Below are 20,336 nucleotides of genomic sequence, written 5' to 3'. Positions count from 1 at the left end.
GCCGTGCCCCGCTGGGACACAGCCCTGCGGGGGAGAGCGCTTCGCCACAGGATAATAATCCTCTGGGAAGAAGCAGTGATTTTTGGAGCAGCGGGAAGGATCCGGCACAGCCCGCGGGGACTCCCTCCCGCTGCCAGGGGTCAGGAGCACCTGCTCAGACTCGCTTTTCCCTTCTGCTAGGAAGGTTTTGGGCAGCGAAGCCTTCCCCCAGCAAGCTCCCCTCTCTCCTCTTCCCTCCTGCCTTCCCCTGACTCCTTTCCACGGGCAGGGTGGGTCAAGCAGCCCCGCTGAGGCACACGCTCCCTTTGGCTTCCCGCTCCCGGGGGCACATGTGTCATGGAAGGTGCACATGTGGGGCAGCGGTGAGCGGAGATGTTCCAGCCCTCCAGCCTGAGCTTCCAGCTCATGCCGTCGCTCTAGCTCACGTGGGGGTTTCCCCGCTGGAAGGGCTCAGGGCACTGCTCCAGCCACCTGCTGCAGGAGCTTGCTCAGCTCCGGGCAGAGACAGCTGCTGGCGGCGGGCGGCTGCCGGAGGAGGAACAGGTCCTGCTGGGAATGCCTCCCCCGGCCCTGCCACTCGGAAAAGGGCCATGTGCTGCGCCACTCGTGACTCAGCCGTCACACATCGCACAGCGCTGCACCAGCCCCTGCTGACCACATGTTTCTGTTTAGCCACAACGACATGAAATGCAGAAGTGCGAGCAAAGCTTTCCACTGGCACGGCTGCAGCTCAGGGGCTGAGCTCACTGTCAGCCTTTCCTCAGGGCAGGAACATCTTGGAAAGCCTGTTCTGCCAGCCACGCGCATCCTGCCCAGACCAGACGCATTTGCAAACTCTTCCCCTGCAGCCATGTGCTCTGGTGCCGGATCATCCCTCCTTTGCTGCGGAATTGCCCGTGGCTTTCAGGGGGTGTTTATCTGCAAAACTCATCCCTGGACCAGCCTGAAGTTCAGGGGGAAATGTACCCCCGAAGGCCTTGGGGGATACAAATCACAAAGGCTAGGTCGTCCCGCTTCTCTTGGGGGTCCAGCGGTGCAGCTCCCCGCGGGGTGGGGGCAGCAGCCCGGGGCTGTGCAGGTGCCTCCCCCAGCCCCTCGCCGGCGCCCCCCGGGCTCCTCCACCTGCCGCGGATGTGGTTACACTGGGGACACTCGCACCAGGAACACAGCGAGGTGGTTTTCTTTCAAGAATAAAAGCCAACTCCTGTGTTCTTTCTGAAATGGTAATAATCATATCTGTTCCGACCTGCCTGTGCCTGTAAGCCACGACGCTACGGGTCAGAGAGCAGGACGCAGGGAAGCTCTGCAGTGGTTCGTGGGCTGGAAGTGGCAGTGAATTTCTCAACCGTCCCACCCTCACCATCAGAGCGGGCATCAGCTGAGCTCCAAGGTGGTCAGAGCAGAACTGCCACCGGCTGTGGCACAGCTCCAGTCCCAGACCCACAAGGACTGGCCCAAGGACTGACTCACAAGTACACTTCAACCACCTCCAGAGCAACAGCTGAAAATTATTTTTTCTACTTCCTTGGCTCCATGAAGCACCTTGAATTGCTGCAGGGCAGAGCTTCTCCTGCCAAGGGAGGCTGTGGCCAGAAGCTCTGGCCGTGGGGTGGGCTGTGAACCCTCACTGCAGAGCTGGAGAAGCTCCCTGGACCCCACGGCAGCCCCCTGAGCCCGGTGGAGGGGGCTGAGGCAGGGCAGTGCGCAGGGAGCAGGGAGCCCCGATCTCTCCAAGATGCAAGACCTCCCTCTGCCGTCAGCGCACACCGAGCAGCCACCGCAGCGCTGGGGGCTCATGCTCTGCGCCCGGGCTGTGCCAGGGACCCTCACTCTCTGCACGGGACACTCAAGCAGCTCCCAGAAGCTCCACGGAATTATATTTTTTTAAACCGCAGCATCTGAGTGCTGGTAAAGACAGAATAAATGTGAGAACTAGAAGAGAGGTCTCAGCCTGTAGCAATAACACTTCTTTTTCACTAAGTGCTGAGTATTTTCTGGAGTTTTGGGGCAGGAGCAAGGAAGGAAAAGCAAGTTTTCTTAGTGGTTTCTACAGTCCTCATTTGTATCACCCAGAGAATAATCTGTCCATTAAAAATTAGGGTTTTTTTATGAAGCATAGACCAATGGAACCATGACACAAAGTTCTATGTCAGAAAAACAAACAAAAACATACCCCCAAACCAAGCAAATCCTCCACTGTAATTTTTAGTATATTTAAACCAAAGAAAAGCTTTAGGACTGCAAGTACATGCCTCATTTGCCTTTCCATGACTCAACAAAGCCTTGGCTGGTTAATCCTTCTTGAGTTAGGCTCACCAGTGACTGTCCAGTACAGCTGGACAAAGGCCTTGAAGAAAATTTGCTGTTGTCTTGTCAATCAGGTGACATGAGGACCCAGAATATGCCATTGATGCTTTGGCAAGATCTCATTCCCCAGCCTAAAGAGGCCATGGGGATTTACCGCTGTGATTCCAGATGAAGCAACGCCCGTGCATTAGGCAATTAATGCTGACAACACTTTAACAGACCTATTCAGACCAGTCGTTGTCTGGAGACAAACTCATTTAATGAAACAGCTCAACTGCAAGCCCGTCTCCTCCCAGCGTGTCTCTCTGTGCTAATTGTCCTCCTAAGGCTGACTCCTTGTGCCAGACATGGGGAATTTCACAGGTCCGGGCTGGCCCGATTGCATTATCCCCTCAATGCGGCTGCACGATCAGCTGCTGACGAGGCGAGAGCAGCTCTGGCAGAGCACTTCACTCCTCCCAGGGATACTCACGGCGTTTAGAAGCCCAGACTGCCTTGTTCTATTAAAAAAAGGCTTTTTTTCACCACCCCAAGGAGATGAGCGGTGGCTGTACACAGTGCCTCTCATCAGAGTGGCTTTAAATCAACCGGGGAGTCTCAGTCAGCTGTAGCCCAGTGAGTACAAACACTCTGGGTGCTCAAGGGAAGCACGTGGACCGTGAGCAGGAAATGACAAGAGAGGACACAAAGGTAGGATTTTATAAATTAAATGGCCTTTATTTGTAACTTGTCTTCAAAAGTCAAAAACATGACGAAGTAACTGCTCAGAAGCTTCTAATTGCTCCTTAAACATTTTATCAGAATTCCATGGAAGTGCACTTAGAACAGAAGCAGGAAATCTGGATTCCTGGCAATGGACATCATCAAACCGCACTGTAGCCATATCCCAGAGATCCCCATCCAATCCCCAACACACTGCCACGTCTTTGCAGGTCAAGCATCAAAATAACCATCCCCAAACACAGCACTTTCCCCACAGAACCAGGAGATTGCACATCTCCCACCCCCACAGCACTGGGCTTCCCAGGGGTGAGTGTGTAACAGCTCCTATCACAGGGAAAAACACACCAGCCCCAAGGTCAGCTGAGAGGTGTTTGGGGTCTGGCTGAACACAAAGTGTCATCACAAGGTTTTAGCTGGCGTGTGTTTCATTATCTTCAGGGTAAGGCTATGCTGCAGTCTGCAGAGCACGATGGGAGAAGGTTACTGCTCAAATCAATTAATTAGTACTCAATTCTGGGATGGTGCAGACTCACTGCTCCAATTACAGCACTTACACTGGACATTTCAACCACTACCATGATTTACAGGTTCTGGTCAGGTGCCTTAAACCCTTAGATCTCAGTAGCTTGTCTGTGAACTTAATGAAAACATCAAATTAAAATTAAGTAAAGTCTGTGGTAAAAGTGTAGGCTTGAACACAGGGTATCAATTTACCGAGGGCTGGTATTGTCCTGCTTTCAGGGTTACATTTTACTTTTCCTTGAAAGCTACACCTGACTCTACACACACACTGCCAGATGGCAAACAATCCAAGCACACCTTCAGCTACTTTAGGAACATTTAAATGAAGGACAGGAATTGAAAATACCTGATAAAATCTGTGATGTAGAAAGGAACTGCTATGCCAGTGCTATGAATTACTCGTAAGTTTTGCCGCCAGCTTGCCTTGAGAGATGGAAAACCCAGGAACATATATGAAAATTTTAGTTTAAATAGAAGGCAGAGGTATTGAAAGAACCTTCTGAATTCCCCTATCAGCATAAGGCTTAAAATTACTAGGAAACCAGTTTCAAACCCACCAATTTAATCATAAAGCCAGCAATTTTGATTAATATTTGCTAAGATAGTTAAAAAATTATACGTTTTAACTAACCAACACTAAAGATCATTTTCCAGGCTAGAAATTATAGTAAGACTGTGGAGGAAAGTAATCATCATGCATAGAACTGAAGTATTTTGAACTAGTTTTTACACAGTGTAAAGATTTCCTAGGAAAGTTTGCAGTTTGAACACTCCTACTGAAGATACGTTTTCCATGTAGTTGGGAGGCTGCCTGTAAGGACTGAAACACTGGGAAACATTATGGAATCACAGGTATCAGAGGTCACTTAAATGAGAGCTGGTCTGACAGTTACAGTTAGCACCTGAAGTCTCACTAAAGGGGAACAGAGCTACGAGTACACCTCACATACAATCACTTGAGATATGTAGATGAGATTGGGAAGAGATATTTATTAACTAGTTCAGGCCATTCCACTTGGAATGTTTTTGATTTTAGACAGTCAAATAAACACAACTGCCAAATAAACCAATAGGCCTAGAGAAAGGAAAAAGACTTGGTTCCCATGTGCTGATCTACAATGAAAACTGAGTCTAAGCAAGTAGAAAAATGGGGCTGACAGGGCTGAATGTCAGAGACCATGATACCAAAAGACTGAGTGGTACGGAAATATCAAACCAGGATTTAAAACTGAGATAGGATTAAAGTCTTCTGTACTTCTGTAAGCCTGAGTTAATCTTGGGATGTGCAGGGAGAAGTGCAAGGATGCTGGGCATTTCCCCCTCGTGGAAGCTTGGGTTTACAGTAACTCTTGTGGCTGGATCATTTATCCCGCAAGGATCGCATCAAAACCTGCGCCATCATGTCATCTTCATCAGCATCATAATCCTAGGAACAAAGGGCACAGAAACTCTTTCAGGGCAACAGCCACACTGGTTAATGCAAGTGACAGCAGCAAGAGCTGCATTTCCCTGTGACCCTCTGGACTGTCCTGGGACACACCTGCAGGCTGGGATTTCACAGCACTGCCCACAGAGCACCCAGACTGCATTCCAAGGGGAGCAAACATACCACAAAAGTGTCGTAGGAAAAGCGATGTCGTCTCTGCAGGTGCTCCATGAAGTTAGCACTCCTGTAATTTGGGTCTCCCCACGGCATTGAGGCACAAATTGGGCAAACCTTCAAGAGAAAAAAAAGCCATTTAGGCCCCAGTGGTTCAGTGTTTTAATGCTGACAGCAGGAGGGGATAGCCTGGGAGACTGAAGGTCATTTGTGCTGTCAGTATTCTGTATGCAAAGTGATGGTCAGTAACTTGCTGGGACATTTAATACAAAAGCCTCAGATAAACCTGAATAATTTTAGTTCATGTCTTAGATCCCTGAAATGGAATGGCTTACTCTTCTCCCATGCTCTGAAAATCAGAACTCACTAAAATCCCTTGCTTTACAAGATTTCAGCCTTTATTTCTCAGTAGCAGGAAACTTTCCTTGGTCTCCTTTGTAAAGATCACTCGTCTCCAAGACATAAAAGGAACATTTTTTTCTGAATAATCTGGAATTCCAAAAAACTTCCCAGAAAATAATGAAAGTTTCAAATTCAGTTCCATGTTTAGCAATTCCTCTTACATGAGAGGAAGTATCACAGATAGATTATTGGAATGATATACTACTTTTTGCAAGCATTTTTCCCGACAGGGCAGTTTACAGTGTCTTCTTGCTGAAAACAAGGGGGAAAATAGGGAGAAAATTAAATGACATTTTTTAAAATTATATTTTATTAATTTTCTTTGCCTAATTAACTCTGAATGCATGCCATTTTTCAAGAATGAAATGAGGATGTGGCCCAGCTGCAGTGGGAGTAGAGACCAGAAACCCACTGAAAGGTGACATCAGAACCACAGTAGGCTTAGAGGCATGACCAGCACAGCCACACTGACTGAACAGCAGTAATTACATCTACTTAATTCAAGAGTAAGTCTCTAACTAATTGTTTCAAAGGGCTTTAAGACCAGACTTCATTGCAATTCTTGCACCAAGATTTTTTGTTACCACTTGTTTTGCATCCATGCTGTGCAAAGCTTTGCAGTGTTCCACCAGCCCTTCTTGATCAAAGTTTTTCTCGCTGCAATATGGACAAGGGAAGGTGAAGCGATTTGGGAAGTTCCTGGTTAGAGGAGAAAAAGAGGTTATTTACAAATACAGATTATTCAAAGCAGTAATCTAATTTATGTAATTAAGGCAAGCTAATTTTAACAACCAGTTTGTAAATTCCTAACAGTATCTTAAGGAATTCAATGTTGTCCATATTTAGACTGAATTACAGTTCTTCTACAAATGTTCTAAGTGCCATTTATCACTTTTTTTAAATGCCAGGGTACCACCCACCAGCCACACACACAAGTGCATTGCCACCAATTCTCACTTCCCTTCACTGTGGGTGAGTAAAATCAGGAGACAGAAAGGCATTTTAAAAAGCAGCTACATCTATAGAATCCCCTGATCTCAGAGATGCCTTGTGCATGGACTAAGCAGAAGCAGCAGTTTGCCTGGACAGTCAGCTGCAGGGTTAAGGCTCAGTTTTTAACTGTGTAGAAATTAAATGAGCACGGAGGTCAAGTCTGCTTTTACTCCAAAATTCTTTCTTGTGACAGAAAAGCCCAGCATTTCAGAGCAGAGGTGTTACCTGGTGTTGTGGAGGGGCTCTTTAGTAACAGCTTTCACACCTTCCATGATGTAGTTCTGGTACTTGGAGCAGGAGGCTGCGTGGCTGCGCATCTTGGAGAGGTACATCTGTGTGGGCAACAGCAGCACAGCAAGGTGAGCTCAAACCACCTGCACTTCCTGCTACTCTTCTAAGCAGAAGCAGCAAACATGTAAACCAGAGCAGCTTTCTGCAGAAGTCTTAAAGCAGAAAATCCAAATACTTCAGCTGGCCAGGCGGAAAACTTCTGAGATTCCAGGTTAGTTAACCTGTAACTCTGCTGTCTGTGCTGTGTTTCCATACACCCCAGCTCACAGCAGCATTGTTTGCCTGAAACTTTAAAAACAGCATCTTTTGTTTGAAATTAATTTCCTGAAGAGCTAACAACAAAAAGCTGTGGAAAGAATGTCAATATCTGGGTGCTGCCTACATAAAACATCTTTAGCACATATCAGAACAAACATTTTGACCTGATTCTGCAGAAAGCTGAGGAGGAAGCAGTTTATTTTCCCCTATGCAGACACATCTCATGTACTTAATTTCCAAACACTTTCATACTTTTTTATTGCAGCCATTGCAAGTGGTTTCTGTTGTTTCAATTTGCTTTTCCAAGTCCAGAGCTTTGCTCCCAGGCGTCAGGGTGCTGCGGCACACCCCACAGACTGGCTTTTTGGGCTTCAGGCATTCCTGCAGGCATGGCGTACAGAAGCTGTGGTGGGAGAAAAAGAGGAAATGGTGAGACAGCCCTTTGGGCACCAGCAACGCCCACTGTCCTTGCACGGCCTCTGCCTCAAGAGGTAACAGAACCTCGAGACGCGATAAAGAAGGGTAAAGGGGGAGCTGCTGGCACCTGGGCACGAAGGGAGGAGATGGAGGCCATGGCAGGGACACCTTCCACTGCCCCAGAACGCTCCAAGTCCCATCCCACCAGGCCTTGGACACTGCCAGGGATCCAGGGCAGCCGCAGCTTCTCGGGGCACCCTGCGCCAGGGCCTGCCCACCCTCACAGGGACAAATCTCATCCCAACATCCAACCCAAACCTGCTCTCTGACAGTGTGAAGCCATTCTCCCTTGTCCTGTCACTCCATGCCCGCATTCTTCAGGAGGAACGGGAAGCGAAAGTGGAAGAACACTGGCTTTCTTTCCCTCCCGCTTTACTCCCCTCTCCCTCTCCTTTCCTCCCCTCTCCCTCTCCCTCTCCTCCCTTTCAAGGACGCTCCCGGTCACCCTGCGCTCTGCCGAGCGCCGTGCGGAGCCTCTGCCCTCAGCCCCCCGAGCCGCGCTCCTCCCGAGGCCCCGCAGCCCCGCCGTGCCAGCCCGGCCCTCCCCGCCCCGGGCCGCGGCGGGCGCTCACACGTGTCCGCAGGGGACGCGCACCGGGCTCTCGAACACCTCCAGGCACACGGGGCACGTCAGGCGGGACAGCGGGTCCTGCCGCCGCTCCGCGGGCCGCGACGAGCCGCCCGCCGCCATCTTCCGCCGCGCCGCCAGGGGGCGGCACTGCGCACGCGCGGCCCCGCCCCGCCCCGCCCCGCGCGGAGCGCGCTGTGGGCGTGGTCGAGCGGTGTGGGCGTGGCCGAGCGGTGTGGGCGTGGCCAGCGCTGCGGGCGGGACGCGCTGGGCGGGCGGGGCCGAGATCCCGGGCGGCTGCCGGCGGGCGGGGCCGAGCTCGGAGCGCTCCGCTGCGGAGCCGGGCGCGGTGCTAGCGCCGCTCCGGGCACGGCGATGGCCTAACGGCCGATCGTGTCGCAGCCCGCGGCCGTTTCGCGGCCGCTTCGTTCCCGGCAGCCCCCGGCGCGCGGCCCTGCGGGAGCGCCCCGCCCCTCGCGCCCCGCCCCGATGACGTCACGCGACGGAAGCGCTCCCGCCCCGCCGTTCACTTCCGGGCCGCCGCTGCCGCCGCCGCGGCCCTGCCCGAGCCGTGAGGGCGGTGCGCTCCGTGCGCGGCACCGGCCGGGCCTCCGCGGCTCCGCCGGGGCGGCGCGTCGGGAACGCCAGCGGCATCCCGGGCACCGGGCGCTTCCGGTGCAGCGGCGGCGGGTCCCGGCGGCGGAGCGGAGCGGTGAGGGACGGGACAGGCCGCGGGGCGGGGGCTCAGCCCGGGCGGGTGGGCGGCCGGCGTGACCGCATCGCAGCGAGGGCGCTGGAGCGGCCGGGGGCGGCGGGAGCTCCCGGGGCCGGTGCCGCCGCGGAGGCCCAGGCGGTGTCCCGAGGCTCCTCGCCCCGGCTCCGCAACAAGTGTCCCCGGCTGCCCGCGGACCGGCTGTCTGCGGACCGGCTGCCCGCGGACCGGCTGTCTGCGGACCGGCTGTCTGCGGACCGGCTGCCCGGCGCTGCTCCGTGCCGCTGACCGGCGCTGTGTCCGGAAGCGTTCCCAGGCGTTGGTGCCAGCCTGGCGGCTCTGGCCCCTTGGGCGCGGTGGGAGGGGGTGTGCTGTAGGAAGGTGTATTTGCCTCCTGTTTCTCCGCTGCTGCTCTCCAGGTTTCCCTACAACCCAGTGGTCCGGCGTGGTCAGAGCAGTTGGTCCCGTCGGGTGAGGTTTTGACCCTGGAGATGGGTAAAAACATTCTCTTGTCTCAACAGCAGACACTGGACTCTGATTAGGACTTATTATTGTAGCATTTCCAGGAGATGTTGAGGTTTTGAGTCAGTACCTTGCAGCAAAGCGGCCTTGTTGCTTTATGCGTTCTGTCAGTCAGGGTGTTGCTTAAACCTATATTTATCCGTGCCTGCTTGCATCGTGAGGCTCTCTGGAGCCTGTAACCATGGATGTTGCTGCTGGGTGGGCTGCCGGGGCTGGGCTGTGCTGCCTGGAGCTCCGTGCGCCGAGCAGCCCTGGCAGGGCTCACAGCCTCTGCTCGGCCGCGGCTCGTCGGGCTGGGTGAGCTCTGGCTCAGGGCAAAGCACGGGGCACAGTCGGGGCTGGCAGAGGCTCTGGGAGCCGCAGTCTGCAAGGCCTCGATGAAGGGCTCTGTTTTCATCTGGGGGCTTCCTGACCCTGACGTGACTCACGTGTAACCAAGCGCTTTTTTGGTGGGTATTGGCAGTGGGGATAGTAGAGCTGTGATTCCTAATCCAGCTCCTTGTCAGCACAGGATCACTCCGTGTCCTGGGGGTGTTTTGCTGACGTGCCAGACAAAGATCTCTCTCTGCAGTTCTCGTGTGCAGCTCTTCTTGCCAAGGAACAGACTCTGCTGTCTTCGTCCACAGCCTTCATCCTGCACAACTTGCGGAGGAACGTGGAGAGGGAAGGGACTGCTCCTGGCCTTATGCTCAGATGTTAATTTAGCACTCCACATTTCCTGTGATTCACAGCCTGTCTCTTGACAGGAGTGCGTGTGCCTTGAAGCAGAAGCTGAACTGCTACTTAACTTTGCCACACGGGGTTGGCACTGAGCACAGCCTTTCATCAAGGAATGTTAACTGCCAGGCTGTTGATTTTGTTGCTTGTTTGTTTCCCTGGCCTCTTGGTTGTTGGTATTTTGTGTTTTGGTTCATTTCATTCAGCTGATCTTGCTCTTAGCAGTGATTTTCCTTTAACAGGAGTGTTGATCAGTGTTCATGCAGTTAATACTGGGTGAAATGCCTTTTCTGAAGTGCTGTTTGAGACTAAGTATATCTGAAACAGTGCACTGATTTCTCCCACCTTCTCTTCTCTTGGGTCAAGATCTGGTTTGTCTTTTTATGTAAGAAACAAAGCCTGTGGTCTGCTTTTTGATCACAAGTTCCTCAGGCATTCCAGATGGAGTCTGTTGGTCTGTTAATTACCTTCGTTCTAGTAAAGCAGCATTTGGGAGATTCTTTTGTCACCAGCTATTTCAGCTCAGTGAGTGAGCTTAGTGCAGTGAGAATGTTGATCAGTATATCCATAAAAACAACTATCCCTGCAAACAAAAGGACACATGATGGAATCACAGAAATGGTTTTGCTCAGTTCCCATAAAGCATCTGAAGGTGGCATGTGTAGGTTTTTTGCTGAAAAGATCACAGTCATGTTTGTGTCTGCCAGCTTTCAGCTGGAATTTGGGCTGTGGTTTGCAGCAGTTGGGAGTTGGGTCCTCTGGAGGTGGCTGCAGAGCTGCCCCAGCACAGGGCTGCACTGGGGGTACCAGCAGGAAGAATGTCAGGGGCTGCCAAAAGCCTAGAAAATGTTAGAAATCAAAAGGCAAAGTCAATATACCTGCTCAGCCTAGGGACAGTCCTGTGCCACAAGAGGGTGAGGAAAAAGCAGATACTTTCACATGAGCAAAATGAAACTTTTGTGGGATTTTTAAAAATCTTCGTATCGCTGTGCAGAGGTGAAAAAAAAAAGGCAAAAAACCCCCCAGTGACTGTTTAAAATAATGGTTTTGTAAGTTAGGCAAACTAAAAGGGCAAAATAAAATACAGAGAAGAGACTCTCAAAAACTCATCTTTCTCCCTGCAGTTTTTTTGCAATGAGTTACTTCTCCCTGGGACCCAAAGCCAGGGAAGCCTCCGTGAGGGCTGGAGCCTGCTCAGCTCTGTTGTACCAAGGTGTCAGAGTCTTGTTCAGTGTCAGCTCGTGGTGCTGACTTGGGCAGGGACCTGGGAAACAGATGGGGAGTGAGGGTGGGAAGCTGGACAGTGGCATTTCTGTGCTCCTGTGCTTTTTCAGGGCCCTGGAGAGGCTGTGAGGGAGCTGCTGCTCTGTCAGCTGGGTCTCCCCGAGGCAGGGAGGGAGGTGCTGGGGACATCTGGGATGTCTGCACCTGGAGTGACTTGTCTGTGTTTTCAGCTTTTATTCCAGGATAGTTGCCATTGCTGAAGATTGCTAATGCCACATACCCAGCCTCCTGCCAAATAACCATGAAAGAGATGAGGTAGCTGCCCGCAGCACGAGGGAAAAACTGATTTCAATGGATACAAAATATAAAGACGATTTATTTAGGAAGTATGTACAGTTCCACGAATGCAAACTGAATGCCTCTGAAAACAAGCAGCGTCCCATTAACGATGAGTACTTGCGAGTGGCAGCAGCAGCCTTACTTTGCCTTCCCAAAATTGATCCCTTTTATCGATTCCGGTTGATAAAGTTTTACGAGATGGCTGAAAACTCACTGAGATCTGTGAAATCCTCAAGTTTACATTGTCTCCATAATGCATTCAACATGCTGGAGACAGTTGGAATTAATCTCTTTCTGTACCCCTGGAAAAAGGAGTTCAAAAACATTAAGGTAAGACATTTTTCATGTAGCCATAATGAGAATGTGATTAATTTTCTTTCTGTGAGCACATTTAATGCATTTCCTTTAAAAGCTTCTTTTTTTTTTCCTTCCATTTATAGCATGATACCTGTGTGTGTATATATATGTACACATATTTCTTTATACACAGTTGGTAAGCAGAAGCCATAGGAAAGTTTCTATGCAAAATAAATGAAGTTTGTGCAGGTGAGAGTATCCTGGGAGCAGAAGTCCAAGCACTATCTGCAATTAGAAACTGTATAAAGCAGGAGAAGAGCTTATTTAAGGTTGTTGTTCAGCCTCCCCTGCTGCACTCTTATTTCTACTTGGGGAGGCTTTCACTATGGTGAGTGGTCAAGCTGGCTTTAAGCTCACTCAGGGTTTGATTTGTCTGGCCACAGCTGTTACTGGACACAAGTGTTAAACCCAGTGCATGTGTTCGAGTAGATGCTTTGCTGGGGTTCCCACAGGTTGTATGATAATGGTGAAGGAACTTCTGCAAAAGAATTGTTTTCAGAATATCTTTGATCTGCTTGTCAGTTCTCAGTGCATGAAGTTTTGATTTTAAGATGCTTTCAAATGTGTCTACCTAAGGCAGATTCTCAGAGGCGAAAGTGGGAACTCACTGCTGGGCTTGGGTTCTGGAAGTCACCTTGAGAGTTCTCTGCTGTTGAGTTTTCTGTTTTGTCTTACCTGTGATGGGCAGATTGATCCTGCCTGTACTAAGAACAGGCTGAACTGGGCTAAGCATGTCCCTCAGATGCTGAGGGTATTTCAGCTTGCAGAAACTAATGTCTTTGCTTTTGGGGCTCTTTCAGTGGAAATTTTTGAATTAATATTAAGTAAAACTGACATTTGAAAGTGTATAGTAACAATACACAAAAAAGTGTGCACCTCAAGTATATTTTAAGCTGAATTGGAGTTTGTCACTCCTGCAGTAATTGTGAGTTGCTGTTAGCTCCAGCTTGTTCCTGGGTGGGGCAGTTCCCAAAATCCTGGCCTTTTTGCCTTTCATGGTGGACTTTCTGTAAATACAGACATGTTCGGTATGCATCAAAGTTAATGTCAGTGCAGAGCAGAATGATTTAAAACACCAGGGAAGACATTATGCTAATCAGGGTTTTAAATTGAATGAAAACTCTCCTACTTTGAATTTGCCTCATGTGGAATTTCCATCTGCTGAGCAGGAGGGATGCAGAAATCGAGCTCATCTTGCTAAGGCAGTTGCATGCGTTCAGAGTCGTTATTATTCTATTTAATTATATGGTCTCTGTCACCGAATTATCTGAACATCTAGTCCACCACTGAATTTGTAACCTAGTTTTCCTTTTATTCCCCCCCATCCCCCTTAGACCTACACTGGACCCTTTGTTTATTATGTGAAGTCTGCTCTAACCGAAGATGATGTAAGGCAGATTCTGAACTACATGGGCTACGTCCAAGAACTGGGAACAATGTTTAAGCTCAAGGAGCAGGTCGATGCCATTCAAGTGAAGATGATTTCATTTGAGCTCTTTTTGGCCAAAGTGGAATGTGAGCAGCTTCTGGAGATTCACTTGCAAGTGAAGGATAAGGGTTACTCTGAGATCGATGTCATCAATGAGCGCAAGAACAGCAGCGAGGATGTCAGAGGCTGCTCCGAGGCCATGAAGAGGCGCCTGGAGTGCAAGGAGACGCTGAACACATCCATGGCACGCATGGTGCTGCAGAAATCGGCCAGCGAACGCGCCTCCAAAGATTACTTCAAGCCAAAGGTGAGCAAGCCTTCCAAGTCAGTGGATGCATACGATAGTTATTGGGAAAGTAAGAAACCCCCTCTGATGAGCTCGCTGAGTCTCAGGAAGGAGCCGATTTTGGTCGATGCAGAAGATGACATTAAAGATGAGATTATCCGTCCGTCGCCCTCTCTGCTGACCATGTCCAGCTCCCCACACGGGTGTTCAGATGAATACTTGCCAACTTCATCTCATCACAATGGCATGCTAAGAACAAATGTCCCTTACAGCTCTTATTTTTCTGCTCAAGAGGACTTAGATTTATATACTGAACCCGATTCTAGAAGTATGTTAAATTTTAAAAGACAAGACGCTATTAAGCCTGATGTATGGCTGTTAAAAAGTGATGCCAACCCTGTTTACCACAAACGCACCCACCTAGCCAAAGAGACAGCTTCCTCCAAGTGCCAAAATTGTGGCATATCTTGCGGCACTTCTGTTTGCCAGAAGTGTGACAGTCTGTTCAGCTCGAGGCAGGAATACCCAGCAGTGAAGCAGAGCTCCTACTCCATCAAAGCACTCCCAAGCGATGGCTTGTCTCCTGCATCGGCTCTAAGGGAGAAATCCCAGTACACATCACAGACTCAGAGTCAAGACAGAGCTGCTCAGTACAGTTCCAAATCCAAGCCTTCGGGCACCTCGCGCTGCGGCTTCTGCAACCGCTCAGGAGCTGCCAACACTTGCACCTTCTGCTCCAAGGTCTCGTGTGACACTTGCCTCAACGCTTACTACTATGACCCGTGCTGTAGGAAGAGCGACCTCCACAGGTTCCTGCCTAACAACCAGTTAAACTATAAATCATCCCAGCTGTCCCACGTGGTCTATAGATAGACTGGATGGGTCTGTTTGGGAAGGGAAGGAAAGGGGGAGAGGAAAGGGCTATCCTAACTAATGTTCTGACTCCACACTGACCTCTTACCAAAATCACATGTCCAAATATTTGGAACCATGGTTCAGTGATCAGGTGCCAGTTCTTGATTTTCGTGGCTTCACAGATGCTGCAGATCCATTAGATTTCATGCTGCTATAATTTAGGTAACTCCTAAATGATCATTGCTTTTCAACTTAAATGGGGGAGAAGAGCACATTTTTCCTTAAAACTTGGCAGCTGTTGTATTTTTAAAACGTGACATCACTCCTTCCTATTATATCACATCTTGCCCAAATAAAACCAGGCAGGGTTTGAAAATAAAGTCAGAGAATTAAGATTCTCGTTTTCCATGAGCGATGAAACCACTGCCAGTTTTTGATAAAGTATGACTTCAAAATGTGCAGGAAATATGTGAATGGCTTGTTTTGCCAACAAGGACTATTTTTTGATGTGTGTCTGCATTTCTTGATCTCCAAAATGCAAGCACCACAACATCTCTTCCTTTTGTCTTTGTTTCTTCCTTCTCCCCTTCTCTCCCAGTTGTTTATCTCGAGTTTCTATAACCTGAGTCTGGACAATATGTGCTTTATTTTCCGGTGTTGCCAATATCATCCTTGTGGGTTTCACTGTATGGTATCTAAAGAGGTGATCCTCTATCTGTGTCACTCAGATGATGCCTGGAGTGTTGTCCTTTCAGATGAGTATCCATTTTCTTTCTGTTGCACATGTTTTAAGTACTGTTCTTTGTACTGTAAATAGGTGATTTGGAAACAGTTTATTTTTAATAAATATTTAATATGTTGAGTTCTTACAAGTGGTAGAATCATTATAACTATGAAGTCTCTCTGGGTTATTTGTTCAGGTGATCTTTTGTTTTTTCTTGTACTGTATTTCATAGCTTATTATAGCCACTGTGGCAGAATGATGTTCTTGGCTCTGATCAATTCTTGGTTTTTAATCATTTTTTTCCCTCTGATAAGGCTGCCACTTGTCTGAGTGGTGTCTTGTCTAAGAACTGCAGGATTTTGCTCTCAGTGCACGCTTTTTCTTTGTGCTTATGGAAATTGTAAGTATCAATGTTCTGCTTGCTTCCAAATTCACTGCCAAGTCTGTAGTGTAGTCCAGCAAGTAAAGCACTGGCCTGGTTAAAAGTCAGAGCTCGTTGTGACTCCTGTTCAAGTGAACCCATCAGTTATGGATGTGAATCAGATAATAACCCTTGTCTCTTGCTGTAGCACTTGGGAACCCTGGCTGAGAACCAGGACTCACTTGTGTTGGGCTCTGTACAGTTTGACCCCCAAACACCACCTGGTTATGAATAGACTTTAGTTTTTTTCTTAAAAGAAAACCCCTAAGGATCCTAACTCCTTTATTCCAACTATAGCTAGTTAGCACAAAGTATCAGGCAACCTAATCTGATGTGCAGAATTAAATGTGTTTAAAATATCTGTAAAGAACTCTAGCTGAGATGTAAACTATGTAGTCCACTTTGCACTGAAATGATTGACTTTGGGGTTTTTAATCACTGTTAGAGTCTAGGCTTCTCAACTTCAATGTCCATCACTCCCTGTGTGACAGAACCATGCATGAATGATCAATTGTCTTACCTTTTTTTGGGTGGGGGGAGGGCTTCAGGTAGGTAGAGGGGAAAATTATATAGGTTAATGTTGTAAAATAGCTAAAATAATTTTAGCCATAACTGGGTGTCAGAAGCATTATGGAAATAAGATGAAACCTGGGTCTTACAGAGGGCTGAGAACAATAAGTTACTGTCCAGATTGCACTAAGAAACAAAGTGAATGACGTGTGTTTAACAATCAGGGAAATTGTGAATCAAGGGACTGCAACTGAGTATAATGTCAAGGGCAAGTACTGCCTTGCTGACCCTGAAGGTTGGGGTGAATATTGTTTGTGAATGATTTTAAGGTTTTCAATCTTGTATGTTTTTATAAATATATATATATATATATAAATATGACACAAATGTAGATACATTATGTATATAGTGAAGAATTTAAAATAATTTTACTATTAAAATGCAGTCTAAGAGTGGTTTTAATTTCGGTGGTTATTTGGGTTTTGTTCACCTTCTGCAGTGTCATGCCTGTTTGGCTGCTCTACAGTGTATCTTCTAGTTCACCAGTTCAATTTCCATATGGCTCCTCACACTACAGTGAACAACTAAAACTGTGATGCCACGTAATTTTTACGGTGACCAGAGCAGGTGCTACTCCTGCTCTGAAAAAGAAAAGTCCTCTGTATATATGTCATGGAATCCTGTAGTACAAACCTGTGTTGAATTGAAGTGATACCATGCTCTATTTTTGTGTATCTTACTGTATGAGGTTGCTGTGATTGATACAGTAAAATATATGCGAATTTAAAATGCAGGTGGTTTGCATCTGATTTGTTTAAATTAATTTATGTTTTGAAGGAATTTAAAAATAAAGAGGCCTTTAAGAAAAGGCTTAACTCTTTTCTTAAAGTGGAGTGTGCATGTAGCTGTCTGTTCACCAGTGCCTTTGCATGCCATGAGTTGGTGCTCACAGGGGTCTTGGGCAGGAGTGTCCATCCTGGGCCTCTGCTTCCCGAAACTGGGAGTGCTGTGTGCAGAATGCAGAGCTTTTGAAATCCCCTTTCTTTTGCAGCCTTAGCAGCATGACTCAGAGTGTTGATGGAGCATGGGAGCTGCTCTGGCAGCAGGCTGCAGGCTGAGGTGGGGTGGCAGCAGTTCTGGGTGCCATGTGGAGCTAACTCCATGGATCCCAGCTTGGCTCTCCATGGCACTTGCCTAACGAGCTTCCTGAGGGAAGCTGCATCTCCCAGAAGATGTGTGATACTACTGAGGTACTTTTTGGCACTTGAATTAGGCCTTCTGGCTCCTTTTGCATCCTGCTAGTTCTGTAACAGGATAATTTCTCAAGTTCCAAACTAGATCATCCTTTTTGTTTGTTCCTCGTGTTAAAGCATGTCAGGTGAATGCTGAAATGCCTGAAGTGCCTTTTCTACAAGTCTTTTATGATCTGTTGTGGTTACTGGAAGTACCAGGAAGGATTATAAAAATCAGGCTCCAGGTAACTAAAATATTCTTGCAGGAAATCTTGCCTCACTCTGTGATGCTTATTAAGCTGACGTATTTCTGGTGCATATAAAACAAGCCTTCAAGCTGTCTTGCTGTCTGACATCTCTGATTACAGACCTGTAAGCTTGTTTGCTGCGTCTTTGGCTTTCAACAGAAGCTTAAAGGTTCCATACACTGTTAAGTAGTTTAGATTTGATGGTTTGAACTGACAGCTCCTTAAAGTTATTTTCTGGAAGATGATTGTGGTTTACAAGCATTTAGTACGCATTGCTAATTATGCTGTGGAATCTTTTCAGGGCAAAAGATTTACCTTCCCAATATTTGTTTAGAAACAGGAGGTAATCTGAGCATGGTGATAATTGATACACCATCAGAGAGACTGGGAGAAAAGCAGGAGGTGACTCTTGATGTACCTGGTTTGGCTCTGAAATCAGAGTGAATTGTGCTAAATCATTACTGTGTTATCTCAGCAGTAGCTGAGTTGGGCTGCAAATGTCCCTGTATGTTATTTGTGAAGGGTGTTCCATGATTCCATCTGAAAATCACAGAATGGGGTTGTGCTTGTCTGAGATTGTAAGTATGTAAATGTCTTACAGCTCTTGTATAACATTACATAAAATTGAACATTGCAGTTACTTTTAGGTACTTTTGTACAGTTGATCATACTACCCTGGAAAAGGTTTTCTGTTACTTGTCTTGCCAGTCTGAAAATGTAGGGTCAGGGAATCAGCAACTGGGTAGGTTTGGGGTTTTGTATTCCTGCATCCTGCTGTGAAAATATGGGGGGCAACCTGAAAATGAGCAGGGTGCAGCACATCTTACACAGTGCCTGGAGGAAGGCAAAGGGTTAAAGCCTGTGATGTGCAGCAGCTCCTTTACCTCCCAAATCCTACAGATAAGCTGCCGAACTGAAGCTCCTCCGTGTGAGGAGAGGTATAGGAGAGGCAGGGAGCAGCTGCTCTGTTCAGCAGCCTTGCTGCACAGATTTTCCTGTGCTAATGTGAGCAGAGCAGGGCTGCTCCTCGGGCACTGGCAGCTCTGCACGGGAGATCCCAGCGTGGTTTGTTTTGGGGTGGCCTCGGACCAGCCGGGAGTTAGATCCCTGAGACAGGGCAGCAGGGGGACAGCTGCCTGCAGCCAGTCTGTGCCACAGGCGGGAGAGGCAGCTAATCCTGGGCTGCAGTGTGGAGCTGTGGGGATGAGTGACCTGAACCAGGGATTTACAGCACATAGCAGTGCCCAAAGTGGGGCAATCCCTAGCATTCCTGATTTTCCCTCCTGCACTGCTTTCACTGTGAAACAGGCTCTGGAGTTCAGGCATTGCGATGAGTTGTTGGTTTTTTGGAACTGGATGCTTTGCTGCCCTGACCTCTGGAGAGAAAAGGATCTGTTCTCCTCAGGAGTTCCTGAAGCAGGGCAGACACTGCCTTGCTCAGGGGCAGTGGGGTGCTGCCAGCTGGTTCCTGCCATTCTGTAGGGCAGAGTTGCTCCAAGCTGTTTCAGATGCAGGCAGAATGATTCCCCTCTCTGGGCTGTGCTGACTGCAGAGCCAGGTTTGCCATTTCCTCACCCTGAGGAGCAGCAGGGTCAGGCTTTGGTCACTGCTGCTCCGTGGTGCAGTCAGGGCTCTGCTCGCTGTGCTCTCCCAGCTGGCAGCAGCAGCTCTGGCTCCCTGCTGCGTGGCACAGCAGAGGGGCTGTGAAAGTCATCTTGACACCCAGCAGCTTCCTGTGTCAGGCGTGGACTAGTGCTGAATTTTGACAGGCTTTGTCCAGAAGAAAGGTGGACAGGTGGAAATGTTCCAGATAAAAATGAAACAACCTGCTCTGATTTTTTTTTTTCCTTGGCATCAAGAAGAAATTTCTCTTCCAGCATTCAGAGTCTGGGAGGCACTGAACTCATTTTGCAGGGAACTTCATATCAGATTAGAGATTGTTTTAATTACTGAAATTACTTTATTTCTTATTGATGGGATCTTTCTGAGTGCTGCAGATCCTGAATGTGAGTGGTGGTGATTCTGGAACTTCTGCTCAGGCTGGGCTTTATTATATGCAGTTCCTGCTTTGAGATGAGGATGTGAAATACCTTCTGACTTGGGTAATACCTCACATTTGTTTTTCCTGTCTCTGGGCTTTGAGTTAATTCTTCACTGGGCAGGTCTCTGCATTGAAGACAGTGTCAGAGCTCCAATAGCTGTACGTGGTGCAGGAGCAGCCCTGGCAACTTGTGTGTGGCAGCTGCTTCTGCTGTTGTGGGTGTGGGGCTGTCATGCTTCCTGCTTTAGAAATCATTCTCATGATAGTCATACTGTTCTGAGATTTTTCATCATCAACCTGCTTTAAAAAAAGAAAAAGAAAAATCAACCCACAACTGCTCATCAATTCCTTAGTGAAAAATGCTGCTTTCTCCCAAAGTAAAATCTACTCTGTAGCTTTGTGTCAAGGTGCTGCAATTTAACTGCCTTACCTGGGATTTTCTCCGTCACCTTTCTAAAGCATGGCCAGTTCTGGGGAGCTGCCTTTGCTGGGGCAGCAGTGTCTGTGTGACTCCATCATTGCACATAAACGAAATGTTAATGAAAAGAGATGCTGCCATCCAGCAGGTCTAAGAAGGA

General features: G+C 48.3%; 2 protein-coding genes across 2 annotated transcripts; one reads left to right on the top strand and one right to left on the bottom strand.

The window, feature by feature from the left end:
* Positions 1–2,998: 2,998 nt before the first annotated feature.
* Positions 2,999–8,305, bottom strand: RNF114 (ring finger protein 114). Its single transcript, XM_085079632.1, has 6 exons — positions 8,146–8,305; positions 7,349–7,499; positions 6,773–6,879; positions 6,139–6,253; positions 5,162–5,269; positions 2,999–4,978 (listed from the first exon to the last, which is right to left on the bottom strand). Exons 1-6 carry the CDS (start codon positions 8,262–8,264, stop codon positions 4,913–4,915), a joined length of 666 nt encoding a protein of 221 aa, XP_084935758.1. The 5' UTR covers positions 8,265–8,305; the 3' UTR covers positions 2,999–4,912.
* Positions 8,306–8,376: 71 nt separating this feature from the next.
* Positions 8,377–17,030, top strand: SPATA2 (spermatogenesis associated 2). The gene is made up of 3 exons (XM_085079631.1): positions 8,377–8,853; positions 11,547–11,985; positions 13,347–17,030. Exons 2-3 carry the CDS (start codon positions 11,668–11,670, stop codon positions 14,598–14,600), a joined length of 1,572 nt encoding a protein of 523 aa, XP_084935757.1. The 5' UTR covers positions 8,377–8,853; positions 11,547–11,667; the 3' UTR covers positions 14,601–17,030.
* Positions 17,031–20,336: the final 3,306 nt, after the last annotated feature.

The sequence above is a fragment of the Lichenostomus cassidix genome, chromosome 20, assembly GCF_008360975.1.
Source record: "Lichenostomus cassidix isolate B80296 chromosome 20, HeHo_3.0, whole genome shotgun sequence".
In the NCBI taxonomy this organism is placed as follows: Eukaryota; Metazoa; Chordata; class Aves; order Passeriformes; family Meliphagidae; genus Lichenostomus; species Lichenostomus cassidix.
The sequence above is the reverse complement of the archived record's forward strand: the minus strand, read 5'-3'. Positions and strand labels throughout refer to the sequence as shown.

Excerpts from the sequence above, each read along its gene's own strand:
- RNF114 (XM_085079632.1), bottom strand. The coding sequence starts at position 8,264 with ATGGCGGCGGGCGGCTCGTCGCGGCCCGCGGAGCGGCGGCAGGACCCG. Across the intron at positions 7,500-8,145 it reads CGCGTCCCCTGCGGACACGT|CTTCTGTACGCCATGCCTGC; the intron begins GTGAGCGCCCGC and ends CTCCCACCACAG. Across the intron at positions 6,254-6,772 it reads GAGCCCCTCCACAACACCAG|GAACTTCCCAAATCGCTTCA; the intron begins GTAACACCTCTG and ends TCCTCTAACCAG.
- SPATA2 (XM_085079631.1), top strand. The coding sequence starts at position 11,668 with ATGGATACAAAATATAAAGACGATTTATTTAGGAAGTATGTACAGTTC. Across the intron at positions 11,986-13,346 it reads AGGAGTTCAAAAACATTAAG|ACCTACACTGGACCCTTTGT; the intron begins GTAAGACATTTT and ends CATCCCCCTTAG.